We start from the raw sequence: 21,807 nt of genomic DNA, 5'->3' as shown, positions 1-21,807 counted from the left end.
TGTGCCTACTAATGAGGCAAAGAAGGTATATATAATTAATTGCCTAATAAATAGGTCGAAACCTAGTGTTTAACAAGTCCCGACAACAGCTGAAGAGAAAGCAGCCCATCCTCTCACACACGCTCATCATGCGCCGTCACCCCATTCCCAGCAACCCCCTTTTTACCCAGCTCCTCGTTCTCAGCATCAGCAACACGTTGTGCCTCGGCCTCGATGAACTCCTGGGGCCGCTCGCGCTGTGTCAGCTCGGGCTTGCCGCACACGATTAGCGACGGGTTGCGGATGAAGATCTCGTCCATGTCCTCGAGAGTGCGCCGCGACGTCTCTGGGTACAGGCAGAAGACGACGGGGAAGTAGGCCCAGCAGAGGATGACGTAGACTATTTGTTGGGTGGGTGTGTCAGCGCTGAAGATTGGCTCTCTCGTTGTCCCAAGCAAGGCTCGAACTTGACTTACTCAGATAGAATTTCCAGTGGAGGTTGTTGACACCAACTTTTGTGAACTGCGTCACAATAAAGCCGCCCATCCAGTTGGTCGCGGTGGCGGCAGCCGCACCGCGGGTCCGCCAGCCGATAGAATTGACCTCGGAGTTGTACACCCAAGGGACCTTGGCGAAGCTGGTTCCGTAGAAGAAGTAGTACAGGAAGAACATGGCGGTTGTAACTTTGCCGAGCTGCAGGGGGAGAGGAGAAGCGGGAAATTAACACACAGCCTTCGGAAGAGGAGGGAGGGGAAAAGACACTTACAATGCGCTCCCGAGACGGGTCCTTCTCCGCTGCCTTGAGACACATGGATGCGACGAGATAGCAGGAGCCCATGGTCAAAGAGCCGTACAACATCATCCTTGGATGGCATGTCAGCGTATTGGTTCCTGGGGGGGATGGTGGAGGATGAGGCCGGGGTAATGACTCACTTGCGGCGTCCAAACCGATCAATAATCAACAGACAACAGAAGGCAGCGCCAAGATAGATTGTCCCGTTGATACCGGTCATCAGACGGCTCTCCTGCTCATCGAGGCCGACGCTCTGCTGGAGGAGGGTGGGCAGGTAGTAGCCGAGGGCGTTGACACCGCTGAACTGCTGCATGAACTGTGTGCCGCACGATAGCAGCAGCCGCCTGAGGTTCTGGGTCTTGTCCTTGCATTTCAACACGTCCATGACAGGCACGCGGTCGCGGCGCTCGATCTGCACGGCTGACTGGATCGACAGGAACTGGGCTGTGACATCGGGGTCGTGAATGGTCTTGCCCTTGCCCTCGAGACGGGCGATCACCTCAAGGGCCTCTTGGTGGCGGTCCTTGAGCAAGAGCCAGCGGGGAGACTCGGGGGAGAACAGAAGGGCGACGGCGACGACGACGGGGAAGATGAGCTGGAAGCCGAGCGGGAACCTCCACTGCAGGGCGCTTCCCTGGAAGTAGAGGCCGTAGTTCATCCAGTTGGACAGGCAGAAGGCGGCCGTGTTGGCGAGAGAGCCGACGACGACGAGCTTGCCGCGGACGCGAGCGTTGGAGCACTCGGCCTGGTAGACGGGGCAGGTCGCCGACGTCAGGCCCATGCCGAAGCCGTTGATGACGCGGCCGATGATCATCTGTGGAAGGTGCCACGACACGATCTGCAGGATGGCGCCGATAAGGTTGCAGGTCAGGCCGATGGCCACCGACTTCTTGCGGCCGAGCTTGTCACCCATCGTGAAAGCGAAGATGGCTCCGAAGAAGGCTCCGAGCTAAATTGCAGCGTTATGTGTCAGCATGCCTTTATGTTCATTTTCTTTCTCTCATCATTCTACCTGCGAATAGGGGCGGTCATAGGGCGGTACCCACGGAGAAGCAGCTCGAGGTGATGCCCGAGATATTCGGATCGCTGGTCTGGGGGAAATGTTTCTTGAAATCGGCCGAGATCAGGACACCGGAGAAGACACCCTGGTCATAGCCGAACCATGCCATGGAACTGTATCATGCCGCATCGTCAGTGATCTATATACACAACAAACAAAACACACGTGGTGGACAGCAAACTTACCAGGCATTGGCGATGGTGATGACGACAATGAGTGGTGTCCCACTGAGGAGGCCTGAAAGGCCCTTGCCTACTGCCATGCTTCTCGAAGTGACGATATCAAGCTGGCAAAGACTCAAAAGGGAGACGCGGTGGGAGGAGACTCGATGCGTTTTTTTGGCTGGCTGCAAGGCGCTGATCATTCAGGTGGTCTCGTTGAAGGTGAGGAATGATGCAACTCTAAATACTCGTCTCTTCCAAACCTTTGCTTAGACGATATTTAGTTCCAACAGCAGAACCACGCTCCCGGGTAGCACCCACAGTACGACCCTAGTCTAGGTAAGATGCGGAACTCGTTCCCCAGGGGCATTGCGGAGGAGAAAGACGACCGGGGGTGGTTTGACAACCTCGTGGGTCCCCACGGGGAACGCAAAGCCCTTCATGGCATGCCGAATGGGGACCGACTCCGGTAGTCTAGTCTAGTTTTTAGTGAAAGTGCGGCGGGGATAGTCGGCAGACCCGCTCAGAACGATGTATTTTGGTGGCGGTGGGGTTGCCGGCGGGGATGAGCGGCATGTTTGGGCCGAAACCGGCGCTATTGGTTCGCCTGCTGACTCGGCCGGTGATCATTGCCTCGAATCATGGCGCCGTCCTGAGGCTAGCAGGGCGGGATGACACGATATGGGATATGGGTGGTTACGCTACGGCGACTGACAATGGTTCGGTCCCGTCGCCTTGCATGTTGCATGGCCTCTTGCTGGCGGAAGGCGGGAAGAGCCATCCCATGCATGTTTGTTTATCAATCTAGCTGCGACCCCTCACAAGCTTCCCCGCATCGCGTTGTTGACAGACAATTATCCCCTCTTCGACCAGGCGAGCAAACTGAGACTTTCCCTTTTGCTTGTCACTGCATCTTCGCAAGCGAACACACCTACATCGATCAATATGGGCAGCCAGTTTGTTCTGGTGACGGGAGCGACCGGCTTCATCGGCGCTCACATCGTCGACACCCTACTCGCCAAGGGGCTCAGGGTACGGGGGGCAACCCGTTCCCTTGCTAAGGGCGATGCTATGACCAAGGCGCGACCTCAGTATGCTGGCAAACTCGAGTTCGTGAAGATTGATGACTTTGAAAAGCCGGGTGGCTTGGTGGAAGCAGTCGATGGCGTTGACGGAGTGATTCATACAGCGAGTGTAAGTTTGGTCTTGATTTACAACTACACTACACCTGCTAAGACGGAGACTGACACTGGTTGATCCCCATAGCCTTTCACATATGATACCAAGAACAACGAAAAGGAACTCATCATCCCAGCCATCAACGGCGTCCGGGCTATTGTCGAAGCCGCGGCCACAAACCCCAAGATCAAGCGCCTCGTCATCACCTCCTCCTTCGCCTCCGTTCTCGACGTCAACCGCAAGGGGCCCCCATACTTCACCTACACCGGCTCCGACTGGAACCCGCTGACCTACGAGGAAGCCGCCGACCAGGCCACCAGCGCCGTCGTCGCCTACCGGGGATCCAAGAAGTTTGCCGAGCTGGAGGCCTGGAATTTCGTCAAGGACCACAAGCCCACCTTCGACCTCGTCGCCCTGTGCCCGCCCATGACCTTCGGTCCCGTCGTACACCATGTCGAGAGTGTGGACAAGCTAAACGAGTCCAACGCGATGCTCTGGAAGATTGCCAGCGGGGCCGATCCGCTGCCCGTGTCGCGTGTGCCTTTCTGGATCGATGTCCGGGACCTAGCAGCCGCACACGTCGGGGCGCTACTCGACGGGGACGTCGGCGGCAAGAGATACGTCCCTGCTGCGCCGGAGCGGTTCTCGTACGGTCTGGCGGCGAGGATCATGATCGAGGAGTTTCCCGAGCTGGACGGCAAGGTTAAGCAGGAGGATCAGGTCATCGATGACAGCCACGGGTTGGATGGTGAGGCGGCCGCGAAGGAGCTGGGATATCAGTACCACTCGTTCAGGGAGACTGTGAGAGATTTGGTGTCCCAGGCAATGGGCATGAGCAAGGGGCCAGCCCACACAATAGATAATTAGATGACCCATGACGAATAACTATCCATGATTTGATTCATTTGTGTTTCCAAAGGCATAGACTGAATTCAGGTACCACACCTATTGACGTAAAAAATAAAATAAAATAAAACAGTTTATTCACACTGACACGGCATGATCACTCACTCTCGTCCGACTCAAACGTTTCCGTACGGACTGGACCTGACTGTCATCTCCAATGTGGGAGGGGCTCCTTGCAGAGTATGGAGAGGAGGAACTCACTGGTCATTTCTCGATAAGACAGCGCACCAAATTCTCCATTGCTTCCTTCTATCCGCGTACCCGCGTACCCGCGTGAAGGTTTCTGCACTAGGCGAGACGCGTGTGGAATTGCTGTGGTGTGCTCCAACACAAGTCTAGCTCCTTGGGATCCGACCCGATCGGCTTCGAACCGAGGTACAGATACGTACCCCCATTTCCATGAAGAAATTTACATAACCTTCTCCTCATATCTCCACCTTCCCCACCTCCAATCTGCCCCTCGTGCCATGTGAAATGCCGCTAGACAAGGATTCCCCAACCCTATCGGTTGAAGAACATCGTCATCTTTGGAGCTACCCGACGGGTGGAGGCGGCATCTCCGCCCGCCCCCAAATACCCGACCGTATTATAGCAACGAGAAGTCTTGGGTCGACAGAGATAGATGATAGTGTCGTGGCGGATCTTGGAAAAGAATTAGTCCACAGCAGAGTTTTCTTCCATTGTAAATCCTACTTCTCTTGTTCCGTGGCCGAGGTATATCAGCTCTTCAAGCGTGACACAATTAAAGAATTCCCGGCAATAACTCGTCAGGTCTCGCAAGAAAGCACAAGTCCATCTTCATTCTATCATCTAATCCTTATTGAATAACGAAGATGTATCCCGAAACATTCGAAGGATTCGCTATCCCCTCCGCCGATAAGTGGAACAGCCCGAAAAGGTTTGAGGTGAGTGGAAGACATCGACCCATCCGGGTGCCGTCTCGTTTCGCGCAGGGCAGCCTGGAACGAATAATTACGCCTTAGTGACTTTACTAATTACCGTTGCGCAAACCAGTTCAAACCTAAACCCTTCGGCGACCATGACATCGACGTCAAGATCATTGCCTGCGGCGTGTGTGGTTCTGATGTGCACACTGCGACGGGAGGATGGGGCAACAAGATCTGGCCCCTGATTCCCGGCCACGGTGAGTCCGAGATGGAAGACAAAGTCCTGACCGAAATACCATGCATGTACTGATCTAGTTGTTACCCTGCAGAGATCGTCGGTCATGCCGTCAAGGTCGGCCCCAAGGTTACCACCGTAAAGGTAGGTGACCGCGTCGGCGTAGGCGCCCAGATCCACGCCTGCCTCGACTGCGACACCTGCAAGGAAGACAACGAGACATACTGCAAGAAGCAGATGGGTGAGTTAGATCTCCATAGCCACCAACCGCGTCCCGAAATCAATGTTCAGACTTCAGAACTGACTCGTCCGGTCGAATGCACACAGATACCTACGGCTCCGTCTACCCTGACGGCACCGTCGCCCACGGCGGCTACTCGTCCCACATCCGCGCCCACGAGCACTTCACCTTCCCGATCCCCGACGGTCTACAGACCGAGCTCGTCGCGCCCATGCTCTGCGCCGGCCTGACCGCCTACTCGCCTCTTGTGCGCAACGGTGCCGGGCCCGGCAAGAAGGTCGGCATCATCGGAGTGTAAGTTCCCCTCCCTCACTCCCCAGTCTACCCACCATTTCCCCCATCCTTCTCACGCTCACACACACGGCACAGCGGCGGCATCGGCCACTTCGGCATTCTCTTCGCCAAGGCGCTCGGCGCGACCACATACGCCATCTCGCGCTCGCGGGCCAAGGAGGCCGACGCCAAGGCCATGGGCGCCGACGGATTCCTCGCGACCAAGGAGGCCGGGTGGGCGACGGCGCACGAGATGACCTTCGACATGATCCTGTGCACCGCGTCATCGGATGACGGGTTCGACCTCGCGCCTTACCTGTCGCTGCTGAAGGTGCACGGGCGGTTTGTGGGTGTCGGGCTGCCCGAGGGCAGTTCCGGATGGCAGGTGAAGCCGCAGAGCCTGTTGGCGAATGGGTGTCTTGTTGGGAGCAGCCATTTGGGGAGCCGCAAGGAGACGCTTGAGATGTTGAGGTTGGCCGAGGAGAAGGGAATCAAGAGCTGGGTTGAGACGATCCCTGTCGGGGAGGAGGGCGTTGGGAAGGCGTTGGAGAGGTTGCACAACGGGGATGTGAGATACCGGTTTACGCTTGTTGACTATGAGAAGCAGTTCAAGTAGAAGGTGTGCTTTGTGTTTTTCCTTTTTCATGCATGGACTGGCGGTACGGACGGGTGGGTAAATAGGTACATAGGCAAACAGACATGATGACCACGATACTGATATCTGTCCCATGAATGTATAATTCTTTAATAATATTGCCGTCATACTTCAAACTGAAGTCAAAACGGTGCCTTGGAGCTGTGCGTAGGATAGGCCCTGTAACTGACTCCCAGATGACCATGTTATTACTTCCACCCTCAAATTATACCTCCGGCGCACCTGGAGTACTTCGGCTGGCTACCGAGCAGGTGGGAGGGGAAAAGAAGGAAGCTGATATGGTAGCAACATATTGGATAGGTATCTTGAATTCCCGTCTACTACGGACTAATTAGTATCTTTAACTCCAAAATCCTCCAGCCCCTCCTCAAGCTCCATCATCCACCTAATATCACCAAACAACTGCGCCCTTGCCTCCTCACCCAGCGCCGGCATAGGCCCCCTTGGCACCCCACCATACCCGCACCACTCCTCAAGTATGGCCTTGAATCCCGGTATCGCCCGCTTCGTGAGCTCCCAGTCCGCCCTAGCGAGCTGCAGCTGCGCCCTCATGGCCTCCTCCCTGCGGCCCTGCACGGCGAGCCTGTACACGTTGACGCACGCGCGGGGGAACACGTTGGCCGCGCCCACGATCGCCCCGCTGCTGCCCACCTCCACCGCAGGGGCGATGAAGTCCGCCACACCCGAGAACGCAAAGTACCCAGGGCGGCTGCCGCTGCTCGACTCCGAGGCGAAGGCCTCCGACACGGGGGATGTCGCCTCCGCCACGCGGGCGAGCTTCCCGACGCTGCCGCAGGTGAACTTGGTCCCGACGATGTTTGGGTGACGGGCCAGTCTGATCAGGACGTCTGAGTCGAGGTCTATGCCCGCCACGGCAGCGGGGTAATTGTAGATGACGACGGGGAGTGGGCTACCGTCCGCGACGGCGAGGAAGAACCTCTCAATGGTCGGCGCATCCATGGCCCACTTGAAGAAGCTGGGGACCATGAGCAATACGGCGTCGCCGCCGGCGGTGGCTGCGTCGCGGCAGAGGCGCAGCGTGCCGTGGATGGACTGGTCTGACGCGCCGACGATGACGGGCATGTCGGCGAAGCCGGCGGCGTCGAGGGCTGTGCGGGTCGCGTGCGTGACCTCGGCGCGCTCCTCGGTGCTCAGGTAGACGGCCTCGCCGTTGGAGCCGTTGGTGACGATGCCCGCGACGCCCGCCCGCGCCATGCGGACGGCGTGCTTGCCGATCGTCGCGCGGTCGAGCTGCTCATCGCGCCCGTCGGCGTAGAAGACCTGCGTGGGCGCGTAGATGCCGGGGCGTAATGATCTGGTCATTGTGGGTGGTGGCGATGGGGGAGGTATTCTTCGTCTGTTTGGAGTGCGTCGGAAGAGTCACGACCCAGCTGTGTTATGAGACGGAAAAGTCTAGGTAATTGGAAACCTCTGCTTCTTCCTCTGCCTCGGCCTCTGACGCGAGGGACAAATGCCGAGCCGAGACCATTCTGCCAACATATACTATACACTCCTCGTACTCCATCATCCGCCTCACCCCGACATATGCCATCTGGTGATGCGGAGCTGGGTGAGGGTGGAACCTTTTAGCGCCCTTGATGGAGACGAGATCACTAGCTTGGTCCGGATCAGTGGGTCTGAGGCAAAAAAGTAGCGGCGGGGGGAGGCGGCAGCTCCACGCTCAAGTGGAGGGTGCGGGGGGGAGCGGCAACCCCGGTCTGCTCGGGATTGTATTATTCGGGCCCCTCAGGGGGGTTGTCCCCACGTGTTGGGGGCCAGGGTCGTCCTATGTTGGGGAAAACACAGATGACATATCAAGGGAGAATCTGCCCAAGCTTCCCTCGTCTCTGTCAATTATAACCCGACTTTGTTACTGTATTGATCCTTTACACTTTTCCTAGAGTCCAGTCGAATCAGTCTCACATCTTCAAACGCAACCATGGGCTCCGTATCAGCTGGGCTCACCGAGCACGATGTCACCATCACCGCCTTCGAGGTCATAGACCTGCGGTTTCCCACCAGTTTGGATGGAGTCGGCTCTGACGCCATGCACGTGGGCACCAACGGCTCCCACCCTTACATCCAGCTTAAGACGAACCACGGAGAGCTGATCGGCGAGGGTATTGTAAGTTTAGCATTTCCCCCCTCTTGCATTTTCCCAAATCCCTCGGCCTGTTCTGAACCCTCAGCTAACCATATCGCAGGCCTTCAGCAACGGACGAGGCAGCGAGCTGATCTGCCTGGCGCTCGACATCTTCGCGCGCCGCGTCGTCGGCAAGACGATGCACGAGCTGACCCGCAACATGGGCAAGACCTGGCGGTACATGGTGTCCGACTCGCAATACCGATGGATCGGCCCCGAGAAGAGCGTCACCCACCTGGCCGTCGCCGGCGTGCTGAACGCCGTCTGGGATCTGTGGGGCAAGATCCTGGGCAAGCCCGTGTGGCAGATCGTCTGCGACATGACTCCCGAGGAGGTCGTGAGGTGTATCGACTTCCGGTATATCACCGATGTCATCACCCCCGAGGAGGGTATCGAGATGCTCCAGAAGACGCAGAAGGGCAAGGAGGACCGTCTGGCCGAGGCTCTTGAGAACAGAGCCGTGCCGGCCTATACCACATCTCCCGGATGGCTGGCCTTCTCCGGCGACCGCATGAAGGAGGTGTTGGAGGAGACCATCGCCGAGGGCTACACCGTCTTCAAGTTCAAGGTCGGCACCAGCATTGAGGCCGACCGGGAGAGGCTGTCCGCCGTCAGGGCGGTTCTCGGATACGACAAGGGCCATCAGATTATGATCGATGCGAACCAGGTGTGGAGTGTCCCCCAGGCCATCGAATACATGAAACACCTCGTCGAGTTCAAGCCCGTCTTCATTGAGGAGCCCACCAACCCCGATGATGTCCTCGGCCATGCCGCAATCCGCAAAGCACTCAAGCCGTACGGCGTGGGCGTGGCCACGGGCGAGGCCGCACAGAACCGCGTGACGTTCAAGCAGTTGCTCCAAGCCGAAGCTACAGATGTCTGCCAGATTGATGCTGTTCGGCTGGGCAGCGTCAACGAGTGCCTGGTGAGTCGCCGAGTCCCCTCCCCCGTCCCTTACTTTCGTCGTGGCCCGCAACCAGCTAACCACACCCTTTCCCTCTCCAGGCGGTCATGCTCATGGCGCTCAAGTTCGACGTTCCCTGCGTGCCGCACAACGGTGCTATGGGCCTCACCGAGCTGACCTCCCATCTGAGCACCATCGACTACATTGCCGTCAGCGGGCGGAAGTCGATGCTCGAGAATGCCGACAGCCATCGCGAGAACCTGCGTCATCCTTCCAAGATCGAAAATGCCCACTACGTCACCCCGCTTGCCCCTGGTTATTCCACTGGCTATACCGACGAAGCATTGGAGAAGTACACTTACCCGAATGGAAGTTTCTGGAGCAGCGAGATCGGGCTGCAAATTATCGCGCAGCCCACCGGAGGAGAGTTGTAGGATCGTGAGGATTGGTGCATTAGTGCTTAGAGGTATTCACATATGGCGTTATGGGTGAAGCTAGGTTATTAGTTCTTGGGGCCACGCATGACTTAGAAGGTGGTATAGCAGTACAAGTATGTCATTTGCCTAGCACCAAGCACCCTAGACACGGGATAGAATTCGTTGTTTCCTTCGCATGTCCTCCAGAATCGAGACGACTGCTTCAAGACTCGAGGATGCCCAGGGTCGAATGTTTTCAATTGCCACGCTCTGCAGTTCGTCAATGTCGGGCACCATGTGTCTCAAGTCGGGGCTAAGTGAAGCCAAAGTGAGAACCACAACAGCACCAAGTGATCTAGATCAAGTGCGTTAGAATCTCGGAGTTACGAGTTGAGATGGAGGAAGTGGATCACATACGATAAGGCGAAAGTCCAAGTGTACTGGCTTGGTTTCGCCAAGATCTGGGTGGTATTGTGGATGTAATACCTGCAGCTCTCGATGCACATGCTGGCTTTGTCGAAAATGGACTCAGATGCGCGCTCCAGGCCGTGGGTGGCGATGTAAAGCACAAAGGGCCGATATATGATGTGCCGCGCCGCAAAATATCGGATGCGCAGTATCGCCTCGCGGTCGTTGGATTCGATGGCGGGAGACGCAACGCTGAGCATCGGTCGGAAGGCCTCGGGAATCGAGGCATGCCATGTCTCGAGTTGTGCGTGCAGTTCATCGCAGACGACCATCATGGAGGAAATCTCGTCGATGGAGAAGTCGTCTGGCGCCATAAGCGTGGTGGAGGAGAGGGTGAGCACGTGCTTCTTGCTCGGGTAGAGGGAGTTGTGAATGCGGTTGAGCAGCCTCCGAATCGAAATTTCGGCGAGGTAGCATGTTGACTGCATGAGGCCGAGATTGGTGCAGGTCGGGAGGCTGATCTCGTCGGTCAATTGTTGCAGTCCACTTCGCGGCAGTTCGAGCTCAGCGAGCCGGTCACATTCCACAAGAAAACAAGACCAGAAAAGACGGATGATGCTCTCCAGTGAATTCGGCCCCTCTTCTCGGGTGTCAATCCTGCCGAGGAGTGAGTGGTCAGCAACTGCCACGCCTATTGGGGGCCCCCTTCTGAACATACCCGGAGAGCTTAAACTGGAGTATTGTAGATGCTGAATAGATCAGGCGCCAGCTCTGGAGAGGCCGGACAATGTAGGCAAAGTAAACACTAGCCAAGACGAGAGCCTGGGGCAATAGTAAACTGAACGAGAACGACCAGGACGAGAGAGCGATGATAGTGGGCATGGCATGCTGCATATACCGCATGCCAGGGGGTGATGTGCTAAAGTTGGGCGGGTTGGGTGGCGATGCGGCAATCTCTCCGAGGGCAAAGGCAACCATGCAGAGCGCGGATTCAATGCTCGAGTCCGGTCCTGTCTCCAAGAACCGAGAGTATATCTCGTTGAACTCATCGCGGTCTAATATGGGATGGTTGTGATGCGCTGTTGAGAAAAATGTGTCCACGAGCCTATCGGTGACATCTCGTCGGATCTCGACTGGGGGCTGCGACGTCGGCCAGGTGTCGAACGACAGCTCGGGAGGAAGGGGGTTCTTGGACTCCAACAAGAAGAACAAGTCGGTCGGGTACTCCCCAATCAAGGCCTTCATCGACGGTAAGCTCAGCAGATAGCTAGACGATGTCTTGTGTTTGACGGGGATGGTCAGCGGCGGCAGGTTTGGAAACTCTGATTGGGCATCCATGCTGGAGAAGGACCAGGGCGTGAAAGGAACTCCGGCGCCCCCGATACCCCCGACGCCTGGCTGGAGACCAGTCACAGGCACCGACGTATGGCTTTGAGGCGACGTCTCGCTCTGCATATGAGATGAGGGCGCACGGAAGTCCGAGGAAAGGGCTGCTATTTTCTCAGACTGAGTCTCCAGCACGGCCTCAATGTCCCGGAGCCGATTGAGGATTTCCCGGCTGCCGCCGGAGGTGTCGATTCTGGAGATAATTAGCGAATGACCATCACCGCAAGGACCGACAAAGAGGAACAAACCTCTGAGCTGGTAACTCATCATAATGACACTCGGCATCGAGCTCAATACAGGTTGAACAGGATGGTTTACGTGCGTCGCACCGGCGTTTTCTGGTCCGAGTCAGCTGATGTCGTCCAATTTGAAAGCAAGCTCACAGGAAAGGAAGGCAGGTGAAAGGAAGGTAGGGCCCTTGACTCACCGGCTTCGACAAAAGTTACAAGCCAATGCGACTCGCTTCCTGTTGAAGCTCATACTTGGACTGGAATTCAGGGGCTGTTGACCTGCAGAGCCAGGAATATCCAAAAGTTGGAGGCCGGACTGCATTGTTACAAGGGTTTTTTCTGCCAAGGGACTAGTGCGGTGTCAGCTGACCTGGGGTATGGGGATGGATGCCTGCGACTTTCACGTGCGGGACCTCGGGGGTGAGGTGTGGGGCGCAAAGGAAATGACCTCATAACGATGCTGGCTATCAAACCCGCATTCTGGCTCATTGGGATTCAAGATGGTCATCCTTAAGCTTAATTGCTAAAGAACACTACCTAAGTTTTGGTCCTCGAAACCTCAAGGAGAGGTAATTGGCCATCGATACTTATTGGTCCTCTCCCCAAACGTGATTGCCGTTAGTTCCCCTGCTGCCGGATCCTTAGCTTGTGGGGTTCTTCTGCGAGGGGGCCTTTCGGCCGGCAATTCGGTTCTTGGTTTCGTGGCTCTGTCCCTCAAAACCGCCCGTCGTCCCGTCACATTATCGCCATGGGATTCGACGCGCAGGCTCAAGCCATTCCCTTATCCCGTCGCCCATAATCAAAATATAGAAAAATGTCGAAACTTTCTCCGTCGCTAAAAGCCCTCATCAACGCGTCATTTTCTCGTCCCGGTCCCCGCCCCGCGCCGAGGCACATTGCCGACGTTTACCAATCCATTGCTCGCGATGCCTCTCAGAAAAATCTTGGAGTGCGCTCCTGGCTAGTAATTGCTGTGAGCAGATATTGCCCAATCCATCAGATCCAGTATCCCGCGCCTCTCCCCCCTTGCTGACCTGAATGGTGATAGGCCGCCGCAACCTTCACGCTCAATTCCCCCGACTCATTACCGGCGCTCCACCGCGTCGCATCGGCCGCACACGGGGCCAAAGGCGGTGACGTCCGCACCGCCGAGTTTATCCGCGAGATCGGTCTCAAATGCATCAGCTTCAACGGCATCCCGCGCACAATCAACTGCCTAAACGCCTTCCACGCCTCTCTCAGCCCAGACGTCGCCTCGGCGCTCTCTACATCGCCGAGCCGAACCCCAACAGCCCAGAACCTGGGCGACATCACCTCTCGGGGCCGCTCGCTCTGGGACTCCATCTACGCGCCCTTCGAGACCAAGCTGTACGAGAAGCTGGCGCAGTCTCACCCGGACCTGCCCGTGCACATCCTGAACAGCCACTACGGCCCGCTGCTGGCCGACCCGCCCGCCGCGGAGCGGGGTTCGCTGGCCGGCATCGGGAGGGTGCTGACCTCGGTGGTGGCCATCTCGTGCCTGCGGGCGCAGACCGGTGTTGGTCCGCAGGTGCTCTCGCACGTCTTTGGGCTGAGGAAGGCCGTCGAGGATGGCACCTATCGCGGCGACAGGGAGGTCGAGGACGTCAAGGCGGCCGAGTGGTTGGCCACTGATAGCGGGAGCGAGTGGATCTTGAACACGGTCGACCGGGTTGTTGAGGCCATTGGCGGAAGCAGCTTCGCGCCTGGTAGAGTTGAGTCGAAGCTCTAAGACCGTTCTGGTCACCGTTACCATTTTTAAGCATTTAACCCCGCATGAACGGTCACAACAAAGAGTCTGAATCCAATACGCAGGACATGGGCCCTGGTAGTTTAGGTATCATAAACTAGATAGCGAGGTGGCTGGCCGAAAGTAGCCCGCTTCCATAGATCTTGAGGTTATCATCATTTCTAATTATCAAGTACAATATCACCAACTGCCATGCAAGAGAGGCACCCGCAACGACATCTAGTTCCTTCTATGCGCGGATAGGAGAACCAATTTGCCCTGACCACCCAGAAATGTCTTACAACATCCCTGGGGAGGGCTTTTTGGGATGCCTGGGAGCCCTTCAGGATTAGGAAGGCATTGCCGGCGGGGGTGGAGATAAGTGCGGATCCATTGTCATGAACCCAAACTGTCCAGCAGGCAAAAATAAGACAGGACGGAAGAAGAAAGCGAAGGAAAGGGGGAAGAAAGCGAGAGAGCAGACTGGAGAATAGGGGAGGACCAGCTGAAGGAACTCCTCGAGACTGTTGCATCTCTGTCTATCTAGGGTGAGGTTTACGTCGAATCCGGTACAAACATGATGATATATAGAAGAGGACTTGCGTGCCTATGCTCGTGTTTCGTCTTTGCTTGTGAACGAGCCAAACCTCTCCGCCGTGCTGGAGAAGCATGCTCTCTCCCCGATGAGCGCCCTTACACGGTCACACTCGTCAACCCAAGGTTGTGGAAGAGTGTCAACGAATCCCCCGCGATGTCGGCCTCGTCGGCCAAGCCGGTGCACTCGTTGAGAATCAAGAAGTCAGTGCCGTTGTAGGTGACCGGCTCTCCCTCCTTGAGGGTCCTTGAGATAGGGGATTTCCCCCTTCGTTAGCTTGACGCCCTGCAAGAACCAATACCCTCTTCAGTGCCGTACGAATCGATACTGCTCCCACCCGGAGCGAGACTGCTCGACGAAGTCGCAGAACTCCTCCGACGTGCCCACTTCGACGGGTTCGCTGCCCTCACCCGTCTGGGATGGAAACCGGTCGATGTACAGGGTCACCCCTGGGGAGAAGGTGGCGTTCAGGAGGGTCAGGTCGCCATTCCAGACGTTGAGGTAGTTGGCCGCGATGTGCTCGTGGTACTCTCGGGTGGCAACATCGTGTCTACAGCAGGACGATGTGGCGGCAGAGGGGGCAAGGGCGGAGAGGAGGAGAAGGAGGGTGCTGGTGGAGACTGATGGGGATGAACATGGTGATGGTAAGGCGCGAGGGGGGCGGTTGCAACGAGACGACTGAGAGTTGTGCAGCGGCAAAATGTGTCGAGATGTTGCTGTCTAAGTTGTTGACTTGTAGTTTTGATATTCGCAGAAATCGTCTTCGTATTTATAACCTATCCCCATCCGGCCAGCATCCGCCAACTTGAGGCGATGTTGACGATGAGTGAGAAGATCGAAGATCGGCATTGTCGATCCTCCCGGCTGCCCTACCAATTTTCGCCTGCAGGGATTCTCCGATTCCCCACACGGCAGAGGGCTGATCCCATGGCTGATCTTGGCATATATGCACATCGCGCCAAATGCATCTCCTTTGGGATTAGCGTCCGCGGTGTCCGAGGCTTATCCCGCGATGGTTGAGCACATAAGCATCCCCCACTTGCTTGGTAGACGTCAATCGCATCTGAATGAGCAGAACTCTTCTACAGCACTCTCCGTTCTTGATACAGCCCATATCGCCGTTTATAATATCAGAAATTAGACATGGTTGGCGTGCCGGGTCGATCAAAGGCGTGTATAACATGCCGGAAGCGGAAGAAAGGCGTTAGTTATTCTCATCATCCCTCGTCACCATTTGGCTGGCCTTCGCTGCTTGGCAAGGGTGTTATTTACTACCTACATATGCTAACACTGGAACGAACCAAGTGTGACTTACAGAGACCCTCCTGTGGGCAATGCCGGAAAGCTTGCATCCCTTGTGGGGGGTACGCCAGAGAACGCAAGTTCGTCAACACAACCCTGCAGAGGTCGGGTGTGGTGCTTTCCCCGTCATTGGCCAGTTCGGCATACCAGGTGAAGTGTCTAGACCTGTTCTGGGGCATCCACCTGCCCAATGGCTGGTCTATCCCATCCGAAGCGACGAAACAGGCGCTTGGGGGGAGCTGGTTTGACACGGTTCAGCATCTGTGCCCTGCAGATGATATTCTCCGGAAGGCCGCTCTCGCCATCTCTCTGAACACTATTGGGAGTATGGACGGCAATAAGGGCATGAGAGATGAGGGGTTGAGATTTTATGCAGAGGCACTGAAGGAGTCGGCCGTGGCCTTGAGTTCCCGCCAGTGGAAGATGCGGGGGGATGCTCTGCTCGCCGCGGCGAGGCTGTTCAGTCTATACGAGGCGAGTAGCGAGTGGGGGGGGCCTAATTTAAAGGCTGACCTGCAATGTAACTGTCATCCATGCTAACCCCTGCATTAGGGCATGCGCGGTTCAGATGAAGAAGACGTCCCGATTCAGATTCGAAGTTGGCTAGCACATAGCAAGGGGGACATGGCCATTGTTGCGGCCAGGTCGCCAGAGAGCTATGCGACAGGACACGCGCATCGATTGTTTACAGATGGGAGGTGGTACTTGGTAAGCAATCTCTCTTCATTTCGTTCCTTCTCCTCTCCCCCCACCCCCCTCTCTCCCTCCTCTCTGTCACTTTTTATGCGTCTACTAATTGTAGTCTTTGTCTAATTACAGGCAACCGTGGCTCTCAGAACAAGGAAGAGGTTGTTTCTGTCGGATCCAGCATGGAAGACTCTTCCCTGGAGCCAGCATGATAAAAGCCCCAGAGACTACCTACTGGACATACTTGTCGACATTCCTTCGCTATTTAAGGAACTCGACACCATGGGGTCCTACAGCAACCCGACTGAGGAGGAGAGACTCAGAAGACGGATCTGGAAGGGATATCTGCGACTCGATCGGCTCCTCGTTGACTGGCACGCTACCCACGCTCCCTCAGAAGCCATGTCGCCGTGGCATCTCGACCGAGTTGAGATACCGCAGTCTATTACCCCTGTCAGTCTTGCCGCAGCCCACCTCATGACTCTGTATTGGACAACCTCGATTGTTCTCTACAGTCTGGTCAGAGATGTCTTCCTGTTCGCCACTTCCAATAGCAATCAACCCCCCCTGCAGGAAGACGACAGATCCGCAGACAATGACCCCAACATCTCGTGTCGGAACCTCATCCGGACTATTCCCATCTTCTTCCATCCAGACGCGGGAACCTACCGAGTCCACCTCGCCACTTTCCCCATCAGTGTCGCGCTAGTTTATTTAAGCCGCATGGTCAAGCCGGGGGAGATGCTCGTGGAGCGGGAACTATTCGACTCGTGCCTGCGCAAGCCCGAGTGCGCCACAATAAGGAAGTTCCTGGCCAGTATGCGATCAGAGAAGGCCTGGGGGGTGTATGATGTGTATCAGGAATCTCAAGTGGAAGGAAGTACACGGTTAGACCTGCTCTAAGCTGTGAAATGAGGCCTCCTTACATAACCTAGGGAGAGCTGCAGCCTGCAGGGGCGCGGGGCTTGGAGTACTCAACAACCCTCCCGGTTGGATTCCTTCTTTTCTTTCCTTTTCAGTACGCTTGAAATGAGTACGCTTGAAATGAGGATTGCGTTGCCCACAACCACTCTCGATAAAGTGTCGCTATCTCCTTCGCCTCCATTGATTCCCAAGATGCAATTAAGCTACAGCTGGGAATTCACTTTCCCCTCATTTCCACAGTCGTTGCAACGCCTTAGTGTGCCGCCCTCTCTTCCTCCTCCTCCTCCTCCGCCGCCTGCTCGATATAGCTCTGAACAAGAGGATGGTCACGTTTCTCATCCAAGAACTCTCTGGGCAGCGGCTGGTACTTATCAGACCCGATCCATCGCAAGCACAACCACTCGAGTTCCCCTTCCTGGTGACAATCATGAAGCCAGCTCTGCGGCACCCACCCGCCAAATGTATCCGAAATCCAGCTGCCCCAATAGTGCTGAACAGGCGAGACAGGTTTGGGATCTTGGCCCCAGAGCTCCAGACGTCTGCGACCCCATTCGCAACGCCTATACACAATCGCAGTGCAGAAGTCAAAGAGGACGACATGGCTTGGCGACAAGCGCGAGACTAGCACGTCCCTCAGGCTTGTGTACTTGTGCACTACCCCGGCGTGGAACAGCGCGACTTCAGTCTCAATCACGGTCGCTAGTACGTTGAGACGCTCTGGCTCTGGAGGAAGCAGCTGGTAGTCGACTTCAGACAGGTCAATCGAGCCGTCCCCATTAGGCCAGGCACCTGCGTGGAGGACAGTGTCGTACAGGGTTTTGCCATTGATGAATTCGAGGAGGATCATGCGCACTGGACGGAAAGGAGTGTTGGATGATGGACTGCATTCTAGGGAGAAAGTCCACGAGCCGAAGTACTCAGGGACTGCAGTTCCCTGAAGCTTGGATGGGATGTCTTCATAGGCGGCAGCTTCGCAGCTATAGTCTTTGTCTGCAAGATACATGCAGTCAAAGCCCTGAAAGTCGGAGAGAGGATAGTAGACACCGTCGTAAATCTTGGCTACATAGTGGACCGACTGGTCAGAGTCCATATAGCAGCGCAGCACACGCGGACCACCACGCTTGAGCCGCCGTCGTTTGCCCAGGTCCTCGATGATTGTGAGCACGTGGGACTCGGCTTGTTCAAGGTGAGGGGGCTCCGTCTCGAGTGGAGGATGCGAGATGGCAAACGCCGTGCGGTCAACCTGGTCATTTTCAAGACCTCGAATCGGCTTTCGGATGCATTCCGCGTTCTTGTAGCCCCTCCCAAACGGGTCCGGGGGGGTATGCCTCTCAATAGCGAGCTGTACGCCTGGCCGGTACGACGGCACTGGTTGCTGTTTTTCGGCCATTGCGGTTGAGATTATTTGTGAGCGGCATGCGAGAGCTATCCAGTCGAGGAAGATTCCGGGGTCAAGCTACGCACGGTACTGTACCTAGGCAAAGATAACGCATGTGCAATCACCGCGTAAACTAATAATCCGCAACCAATCAGAAATGGAATCCTCCCAAATATTAACTTGTGCCACCGGGACGAACAAACTTGCGCCTGTCTTAGAGACTAGCGTTGAGACTATCCAAGTTTACAGACGGCAGCTTCAACACTCGCAGAGCATTCCCACCCATAAAGCTCTTAACAACCCTTTCCCTCAACCCGTCCTTAGTTCCAACAAGGTGGGCGTTGGCATTGTGCACGCATGCCTTCCATCCGAGCTGTGGAAAGTTGGTCCCAAACATGACTTTCTCTCTGCCTGTCGTGTTGGCAAAATTTATAAACTCCGGGACATAGTACTTTGGAGACCACGCGCTGGTTTCGATGTATACATTATTGTGCTTCCAAGCAACCGCAACTGTCTCAGCAGCCGAAGGATCCTATATGTCCCATGATGATCTTGGAGTCGGCAAATTTGAGCGCCATGGTGTCGATGTATGGGATGGGCGGCCGACCTCACTAGGGCAGGTAGGAGCGGTGTGTCCCACTTGTGTCAGGAACGGGATGTCGAGCTCGATGCACTTGACGAAGAGCGGCCAGTAGTGAGGGTTGGTTGGAGGGAGGTTCCATTGCCGTGGGACAACGCGCAGTCCCACGAATCCTTCGACCTTGACGTAGTGCTCCAGCTCTCGTACTGCCTCCACCGGCTTGTGAAGATCGACGGCGGCGAGACCGAAGACTCGATCCAGGTAGGCGCGAGTATACCAGGCAACCTCGGCGTTCGAGAAGATCATCTGTCCTGGGCGGCTCCAGGCGGAAAGACAAATATGTGAAATGCCACCTTCGTCCATCAAAGCAATCACTTCGTCAGGGATCGGGGTTCGTTGGTAATCCCAGGGTCAGAATAGCTGTAGGCAAATAGTCGAGCAACTTCTGGGATAGCAGCACCCAACTACTTGGTTCGTCAGAATTCTTGTGGGCAAGACAAGACTGGGATTTCTTACACCGGGGAGGTTTGCCCAGACATCAACAGTGGGATACTGAAACTTCTTTGCCGTCATCGTGTTGCTGACTTAGTTTCCGGTCCTTCGAAACCTTTGATATTCAAGGGTAATGACTGAGTCCTCTTTTGAGAGGCAATTCGACTTGTATTTAATATTCCGCCCGGACGTGTATTGCAGCTGCCGTCAGCTGCGACCCGATGTTTGCCGGAGGAGATCGGCTAATAATCATGGGGCGCCACCTACAACACCGGACTTCTTCTCTACTCCAATCCCGAATCGGTTCGGCTGGAGCGGCTATCTTCGCGTCATTTGCAACGGCAGCACCTTGGTTGGCAGCAGCGTATCCTGCAATGAATTGTTGCCGATGTGGAAGGCTGAGTTGGCCGCGAAACTCAGCAATCTTGGGACCATAATTATTGCACATGAAGACCAGATCACGGTAGTCAGACTCTCCGTTTCGAGCAAATAAGGACCCAAGTTCGCTTTGGAAATGCCTCAGCACGTCGAGCACCACGTACCACCTCTCACCCATTGGGGTCTGAACGGTGATGATTTCCGTGCGGCCTTGCAAATTCGGGAGCCCCGAGCAACCCTAAAAACTTGTTAGTCTGGTTCGAATAAACTGGATATGGGCATCCGATGCTTACCGAGGAGAATTATATCCACTTGTACCCAAGCCTCTCTGACGTTCTCATTATGCTTGGGTCCTACTTCGACAAATACTCTCATTATGCCTGCTGTCGGTCCAACTGGCATTTTCAGGCTAGACAGTTTGTCAGTTATAGGAATTAATAAACAGACCAGAAACATGACCTCGGAGAACGTGGACAACATACCGGGACTGTCCTTTGCAAATGGTCCTGAGTGTCGACAAGTCACAAGAGGCAGATGTATCAACATCATGAGTCTCTCGGTCGGACCCGAGCAAATTCAAGGCGAGACCTCCCATTCCTGCGTATAGGATCTAGTTGTATTAAATGGCTGAAACCTAGAATGCACTAATTATGTAAGTAATTGAACGTGCGCAGCAAGAGGAAGCGTATCAGGGTGGAGATGCCTGGCGAGCTGTATAACACGAGGTTTTACGCAAAAGGTCGAGTGGATCCCAGGCTGAGGAACAGATACGTAGTGTAGCTAAACAACCTTGCTATCCAGGAAGATCGGATACTTACTTATATGCCTTTGGTGTCGATCTGTTGGAGATAAAATAGCATAAACTCTTGGCAAAACACAGTCTATCCGGTAGGTGCAATTAAGAAGTAGTTAAGGCTCTCTTGAAAGGACTTGAGATTACATTTTATTTAGCCTTGCATATCCTTTGCAACGACCAGATCGAGCTGGTTGGCAGCTTGGGTAAGATTTTATTTGACTAAATCGCTATGGGGTTTGTCCTTAGGCGAATGTTTGACTGCTTTCTTTACCTCTCTGATGTCGTCGGTCTGCTTCAAAACCTTTCTGTCACGGATAGCTTCCGTCAGCAATCTAGTGATCCCAGAGGTAATAGCAATTTCTCCTCACCTTAATATGACAGTTAACTCTATCGCCGCAAAGTGTTGCTTGTGGCTGTCTAATCTCCCCATCTGCGCTGTCATGCTGCTCGCCGCATACCACCAATTGATGCGCGTCCACGTTGATGCGGTCCACGCGCTCTTCTCATCCGATAGATCCGTATTGCCGATGCCGCACCGGTCTTTAAAGTTGTCCAGATCTTGCTGAATTTTCGAATACGTCCTCCTGAACGTGTCCATGGCGTCCCGTAGCCTCCTGGCGTCCTGATCGCCCCGCGCTGTGAGGAGGTCCTTGTAGTATTCGATTTCCTTGATGTGGTCCTCGGTCTCGGCCAGCACCCTGGCACAATACCTGATCTCGTTCTCCGCGCCTCGAGTCATGGCGAAGAACACAGCCAAATACGCGAATACTCCGAGAGCAAAGGTCAGGATGCCAAGTACGTTGCCCGTTGTCGAGAGAGGGCTGTCGCCGCAATTGGGGTAGACGTTTTGAGGTGCGTCGTCCATCGGAACTCTAGTTGACTATCAAGATGAAAAATCTCCGGGGCTGGGATTTTCAATGAAAGGCGAGAATAACTCCTTTGGACCTAGACAGTGTGGAGATCGTGGAGATCTTCAATAATAAAATATCTTTGATTGTGCCGCCGCATATGCAAGCTGAGATGAGCAATCCGGACCATAATTATTCCCCACCCCGGTGCATGTTATTGCTAC

General features: G+C 55.4%; 11 protein-coding genes across 11 annotated transcripts; 4 read left to right on the top strand and 7 right to left on the bottom strand.

Annotated features, from left to right (window-relative positions):
* Nucleotides 1-113: 113 nt before the first annotated feature.
* QBC33DRAFT_563271 (sugar transporter) lies at nt 114-2,094 on the bottom strand (the record flags this gene model as incomplete). Its single annotated transcript, XM_060430261.1, has 6 exons — nt 114-379; nt 456-672; nt 746-842; nt 913-1,721; nt 1,819-1,945; nt 2,018-2,094. The coding sequence occupies 6 exons, from the start codon at nt 2,092-2,094 to the stop codon at nt 114-116; spliced, it is 1,593 nt and encodes a 530-aa protein (XP_060279277.1).
* Nucleotides 2,095-2,643: 549 nt separating this feature from the next.
* Nucleotides 2,644-6,383, top strand: QBC33DRAFT_614010 (uncharacterized protein). Its single transcript, XM_060432570.1, has 6 exons — nt 2,644-3,187; nt 3,260-3,973; nt 5,093-5,222; nt 5,295-5,441; nt 5,528-5,735; nt 5,811-6,383. Exons 1-6 carry the CDS (start codon nt 2,939-2,941, stop codon nt 6,328-6,330), a joined length of 1,968 nt encoding a protein of 655 aa, XP_060279276.1. The 5' UTR covers nt 2,644-2,938; the 3' UTR covers nt 6,331-6,383.
* Nucleotides 6,384-6,681: 298 nt separating this feature from the next.
* QBC33DRAFT_550815 (uncharacterized protein) lies at nt 6,682-7,447 on the bottom strand. Its single transcript, XM_060429118.1, has one exon. It carries the CDS (start codon nt 7,354-7,356, stop codon nt 6,697-6,699), a length of 660 nt encoding a protein of 219 aa, XP_060279275.1. The 5' UTR covers nt 7,357-7,447; the 3' UTR covers nt 6,682-6,696.
* Nucleotides 7,448-7,829: 382 nt separating this feature from the next.
* On the top strand, nt 7,830-9,850 carry QBC33DRAFT_599303 (enolase C-terminal domain-like protein; the record flags this gene model as incomplete). Its single annotated transcript, XM_060432025.1, has 3 exons — nt 7,830-8,494; nt 8,574-9,437; nt 9,518-9,850. Exons 1-3 carry the CDS (start codon nt 8,309-8,311, stop codon nt 9,848-9,850), a joined length of 1,383 nt encoding a protein of 460 aa, XP_060279274.1. The 5' UTR covers nt 7,830-8,308.
* On the bottom strand, nt 9,823-12,151 carry QBC33DRAFT_252663 (uncharacterized protein). The gene is made up of 5 exons (XM_060423018.1): nt 12,054-12,151; nt 11,875-11,964; nt 10,959-11,819; nt 10,250-10,897; nt 9,823-10,187 (listed from the first exon to the last, which is right to left on the bottom strand). The coding sequence occupies exons 1-5, from the start codon at nt 12,104-12,106 to the stop codon at nt 9,995-9,997; spliced, it is 1,845 nt and encodes a 614-aa protein (XP_060279273.1). The 5' UTR covers nt 12,107-12,151; the 3' UTR covers nt 9,823-9,994.
* A 399-nt stretch (nt 12,152-12,550) lies between these two features.
* On the top strand, nt 12,551-13,696 carry QBC33DRAFT_252648 (Dol-P-Man:Man(5)GlcNAc(2)-PP-Dol alpha-1,3-mannosyltransferase 2). Its single transcript, XM_060423017.1, has 2 exons — nt 12,551-12,829; nt 12,905-13,696. The coding sequence occupies exons 1-2, from the start codon at nt 12,671-12,673 to the stop codon at nt 13,604-13,606; spliced, it is 861 nt and encodes a 286-aa protein (XP_060279272.1). The 5' UTR covers nt 12,551-12,670; the 3' UTR covers nt 13,607-13,696.
* Nucleotides 13,697-14,296: 600 nt separating this feature from the next.
* On the bottom strand, nt 14,297-15,027 carry QBC33DRAFT_623268 (uncharacterized protein; the record flags this gene model as incomplete). The annotated part of the gene is made up of 3 exons (XM_060432883.1): nt 14,820-15,027; nt 14,517-14,728; nt 14,297-14,434 (listed from the first exon to the last, which is right to left on the bottom strand). Exons 1-3 carry the CDS (start codon nt 14,833-14,835, stop codon nt 14,297-14,299), a joined length of 366 nt encoding a protein of 121 aa, XP_060279271.1. The 5' UTR covers nt 14,836-15,027.
* Nucleotides 15,028-15,247: 220 nt separating this feature from the next.
* Nucleotides 15,248-17,206, top strand: QBC33DRAFT_550806 (uncharacterized protein). Its single transcript, XM_060429117.1, has 4 exons — nt 15,248-15,401; nt 15,504-15,974; nt 16,053-16,208; nt 16,320-17,206. The coding sequence occupies exons 1-4, from the start codon at nt 15,342-15,344 to the stop codon at nt 17,088-17,090; spliced, it is 1,458 nt and encodes a 485-aa protein (XP_060279270.1). The 5' UTR covers nt 15,248-15,341; the 3' UTR covers nt 17,091-17,206.
* A 158-nt stretch (nt 17,207-17,364) lies between these two features.
* On the bottom strand, nt 17,365-18,560 carry QBC33DRAFT_623266 (uncharacterized protein; the record flags this gene model as incomplete). Its single annotated transcript, XM_060432882.1, has 1 exon — nt 17,365-18,560. The coding sequence occupies exon 1, from the start codon at nt 18,499-18,501 to the stop codon at nt 17,365-17,367; it is 1,137 nt and encodes a 378-aa protein (XP_060279269.1). The 5' UTR covers nt 18,502-18,560.
* A 143-nt stretch (nt 18,561-18,703) lies between these two features.
* On the bottom strand, nt 18,704-19,642 carry QBC33DRAFT_581362 (uncharacterized protein; the record flags this gene model as incomplete). Its single annotated transcript, XM_060431263.1, has 4 exons — nt 18,704-19,021; nt 19,097-19,443; nt 19,513-19,533; nt 19,588-19,642. The coding sequence occupies 4 exons, from the start codon at nt 19,640-19,642 to the stop codon at nt 18,704-18,706; spliced, it is 741 nt and encodes a 246-aa protein (XP_060279268.1).
* A 1,290-nt stretch (nt 19,643-20,932) lies between these two features.
* Nucleotides 20,933-21,702, bottom strand: QBC33DRAFT_550804 (uncharacterized protein). The gene is made up of 2 exons (XM_060429116.1): nt 21,104-21,702; nt 20,933-21,040 (listed from the first exon to the last, which is right to left on the bottom strand). Exons 1-2 carry the CDS (start codon nt 21,598-21,600, stop codon nt 20,947-20,949), a joined length of 591 nt encoding a protein of 196 aa, XP_060279267.1. The 5' UTR covers nt 21,601-21,702; the 3' UTR covers nt 20,933-20,946.
* Nucleotides 21,703-21,807: the final 105 nt, after the last annotated feature.

This window comes from Phialemonium atrogriseum (genome assembly GCF_030411735.1).
Source record: "Phialemonium atrogriseum strain 8032-3 unplaced genomic scaffold QBC33scaffold_35, whole genome shotgun sequence".
In the NCBI taxonomy this organism is placed as follows: Eukaryota; Fungi; Ascomycota; class Sordariomycetes; order Cephalothecales; family Cephalothecaceae; genus Phialemonium; species Phialemonium atrogriseum.
Note: the sequence above shows the minus strand (reverse complement) of the source record. Positions and strands in the feature narration are given on the sequence as shown.

Bases quoted from the DNA above. Each gene is read 5' to 3' on its own strand.
- QBC33DRAFT_550804 (XM_060429116.1), bottom strand. From the start codon at position 21,600: ATGGACGACGCACCTCAAAACGTCTACCCCAATTGCGGCGACAGCCCT. The intron at 21,041-21,103 runs GTGAGGAGAAAT...TATCCGTGACAG, and splicing joins GAGTTAACTGTCATATTAAG to AAAGGTTTTGAAGCAGACCG.
- QBC33DRAFT_550806 (XM_060429117.1), top strand. From the start codon at position 15,342: ATGGTTGGCGTGCCGGGTCGATCAAAGGCGTGTATAACATGCCGGAAG. The intron at 15,975-16,052 runs GCGAGTAGCGAG...CCCCTGCATTAG, and splicing joins GGCTGTTCAGTCTATACGAG to GGCATGCGCGGTTCAGATGA. The intron at 16,209-16,319 runs GTAAGCAATCTC...GTCTAATTACAG, and splicing joins CAGATGGGAGGTGGTACTTG to GCAACCGTGGCTCTCAGAAC.
- QBC33DRAFT_614010 (XM_060432570.1), top strand. From the start codon at position 2,939: ATGGGCAGCCAGTTTGTTCTGGTGACGGGAGCGACCGGCTTCATCGGC. The intron at 5,223-5,294 runs GTGAGTCCGAGA...GTTACCCTGCAG, and splicing joins GCCCCTGATTCCCGGCCACG to AGATCGTCGGTCATGCCGTC. The intron at 5,442-5,527 runs GTGAGTTAGATC...GAATGCACACAG, and splicing joins ATACTGCAAGAAGCAGATGG to ATACCTACGGCTCCGTCTAC.
- QBC33DRAFT_252648 (XM_060423017.1), top strand. From the start codon at position 12,671: ATGTCGAAACTTTCTCCGTCGCTAAAAGCCCTCATCAACGCGTCATTT. The intron at 12,830-12,904 runs GTGAGCAGATAT...GAATGGTGATAG, and splicing joins GCTCCTGGCTAGTAATTGCT to GCCGCCGCAACCTTCACGCT.
- QBC33DRAFT_550815 (XM_060429118.1), bottom strand. From the start codon at position 7,356: ATGGTCCCCAGCTTCTTCAAGTGGGCCATGGATGCGCCGACCATTGAG.
- QBC33DRAFT_252663 (XM_060423018.1), bottom strand. From the start codon at position 12,106: ATGAGCTTCAACAGGAAGCGAGTCGCATTGGCTTGTAACTTTTGTCGA. The intron at 10,898-10,958 runs GTATGTTCAGAA...ACTCCTCGGCAG, and splicing joins CTCCAGTTTAAGCTCTCCGG to GATTGACACCCGAGAAGAGG. The intron at 10,188-10,249 runs GTATGTGATCCA...CACTTGATCTAG, and splicing joins ACTTGGACTTTCGCCTTATC to ATCACTTGGTGCTGTTGTGG.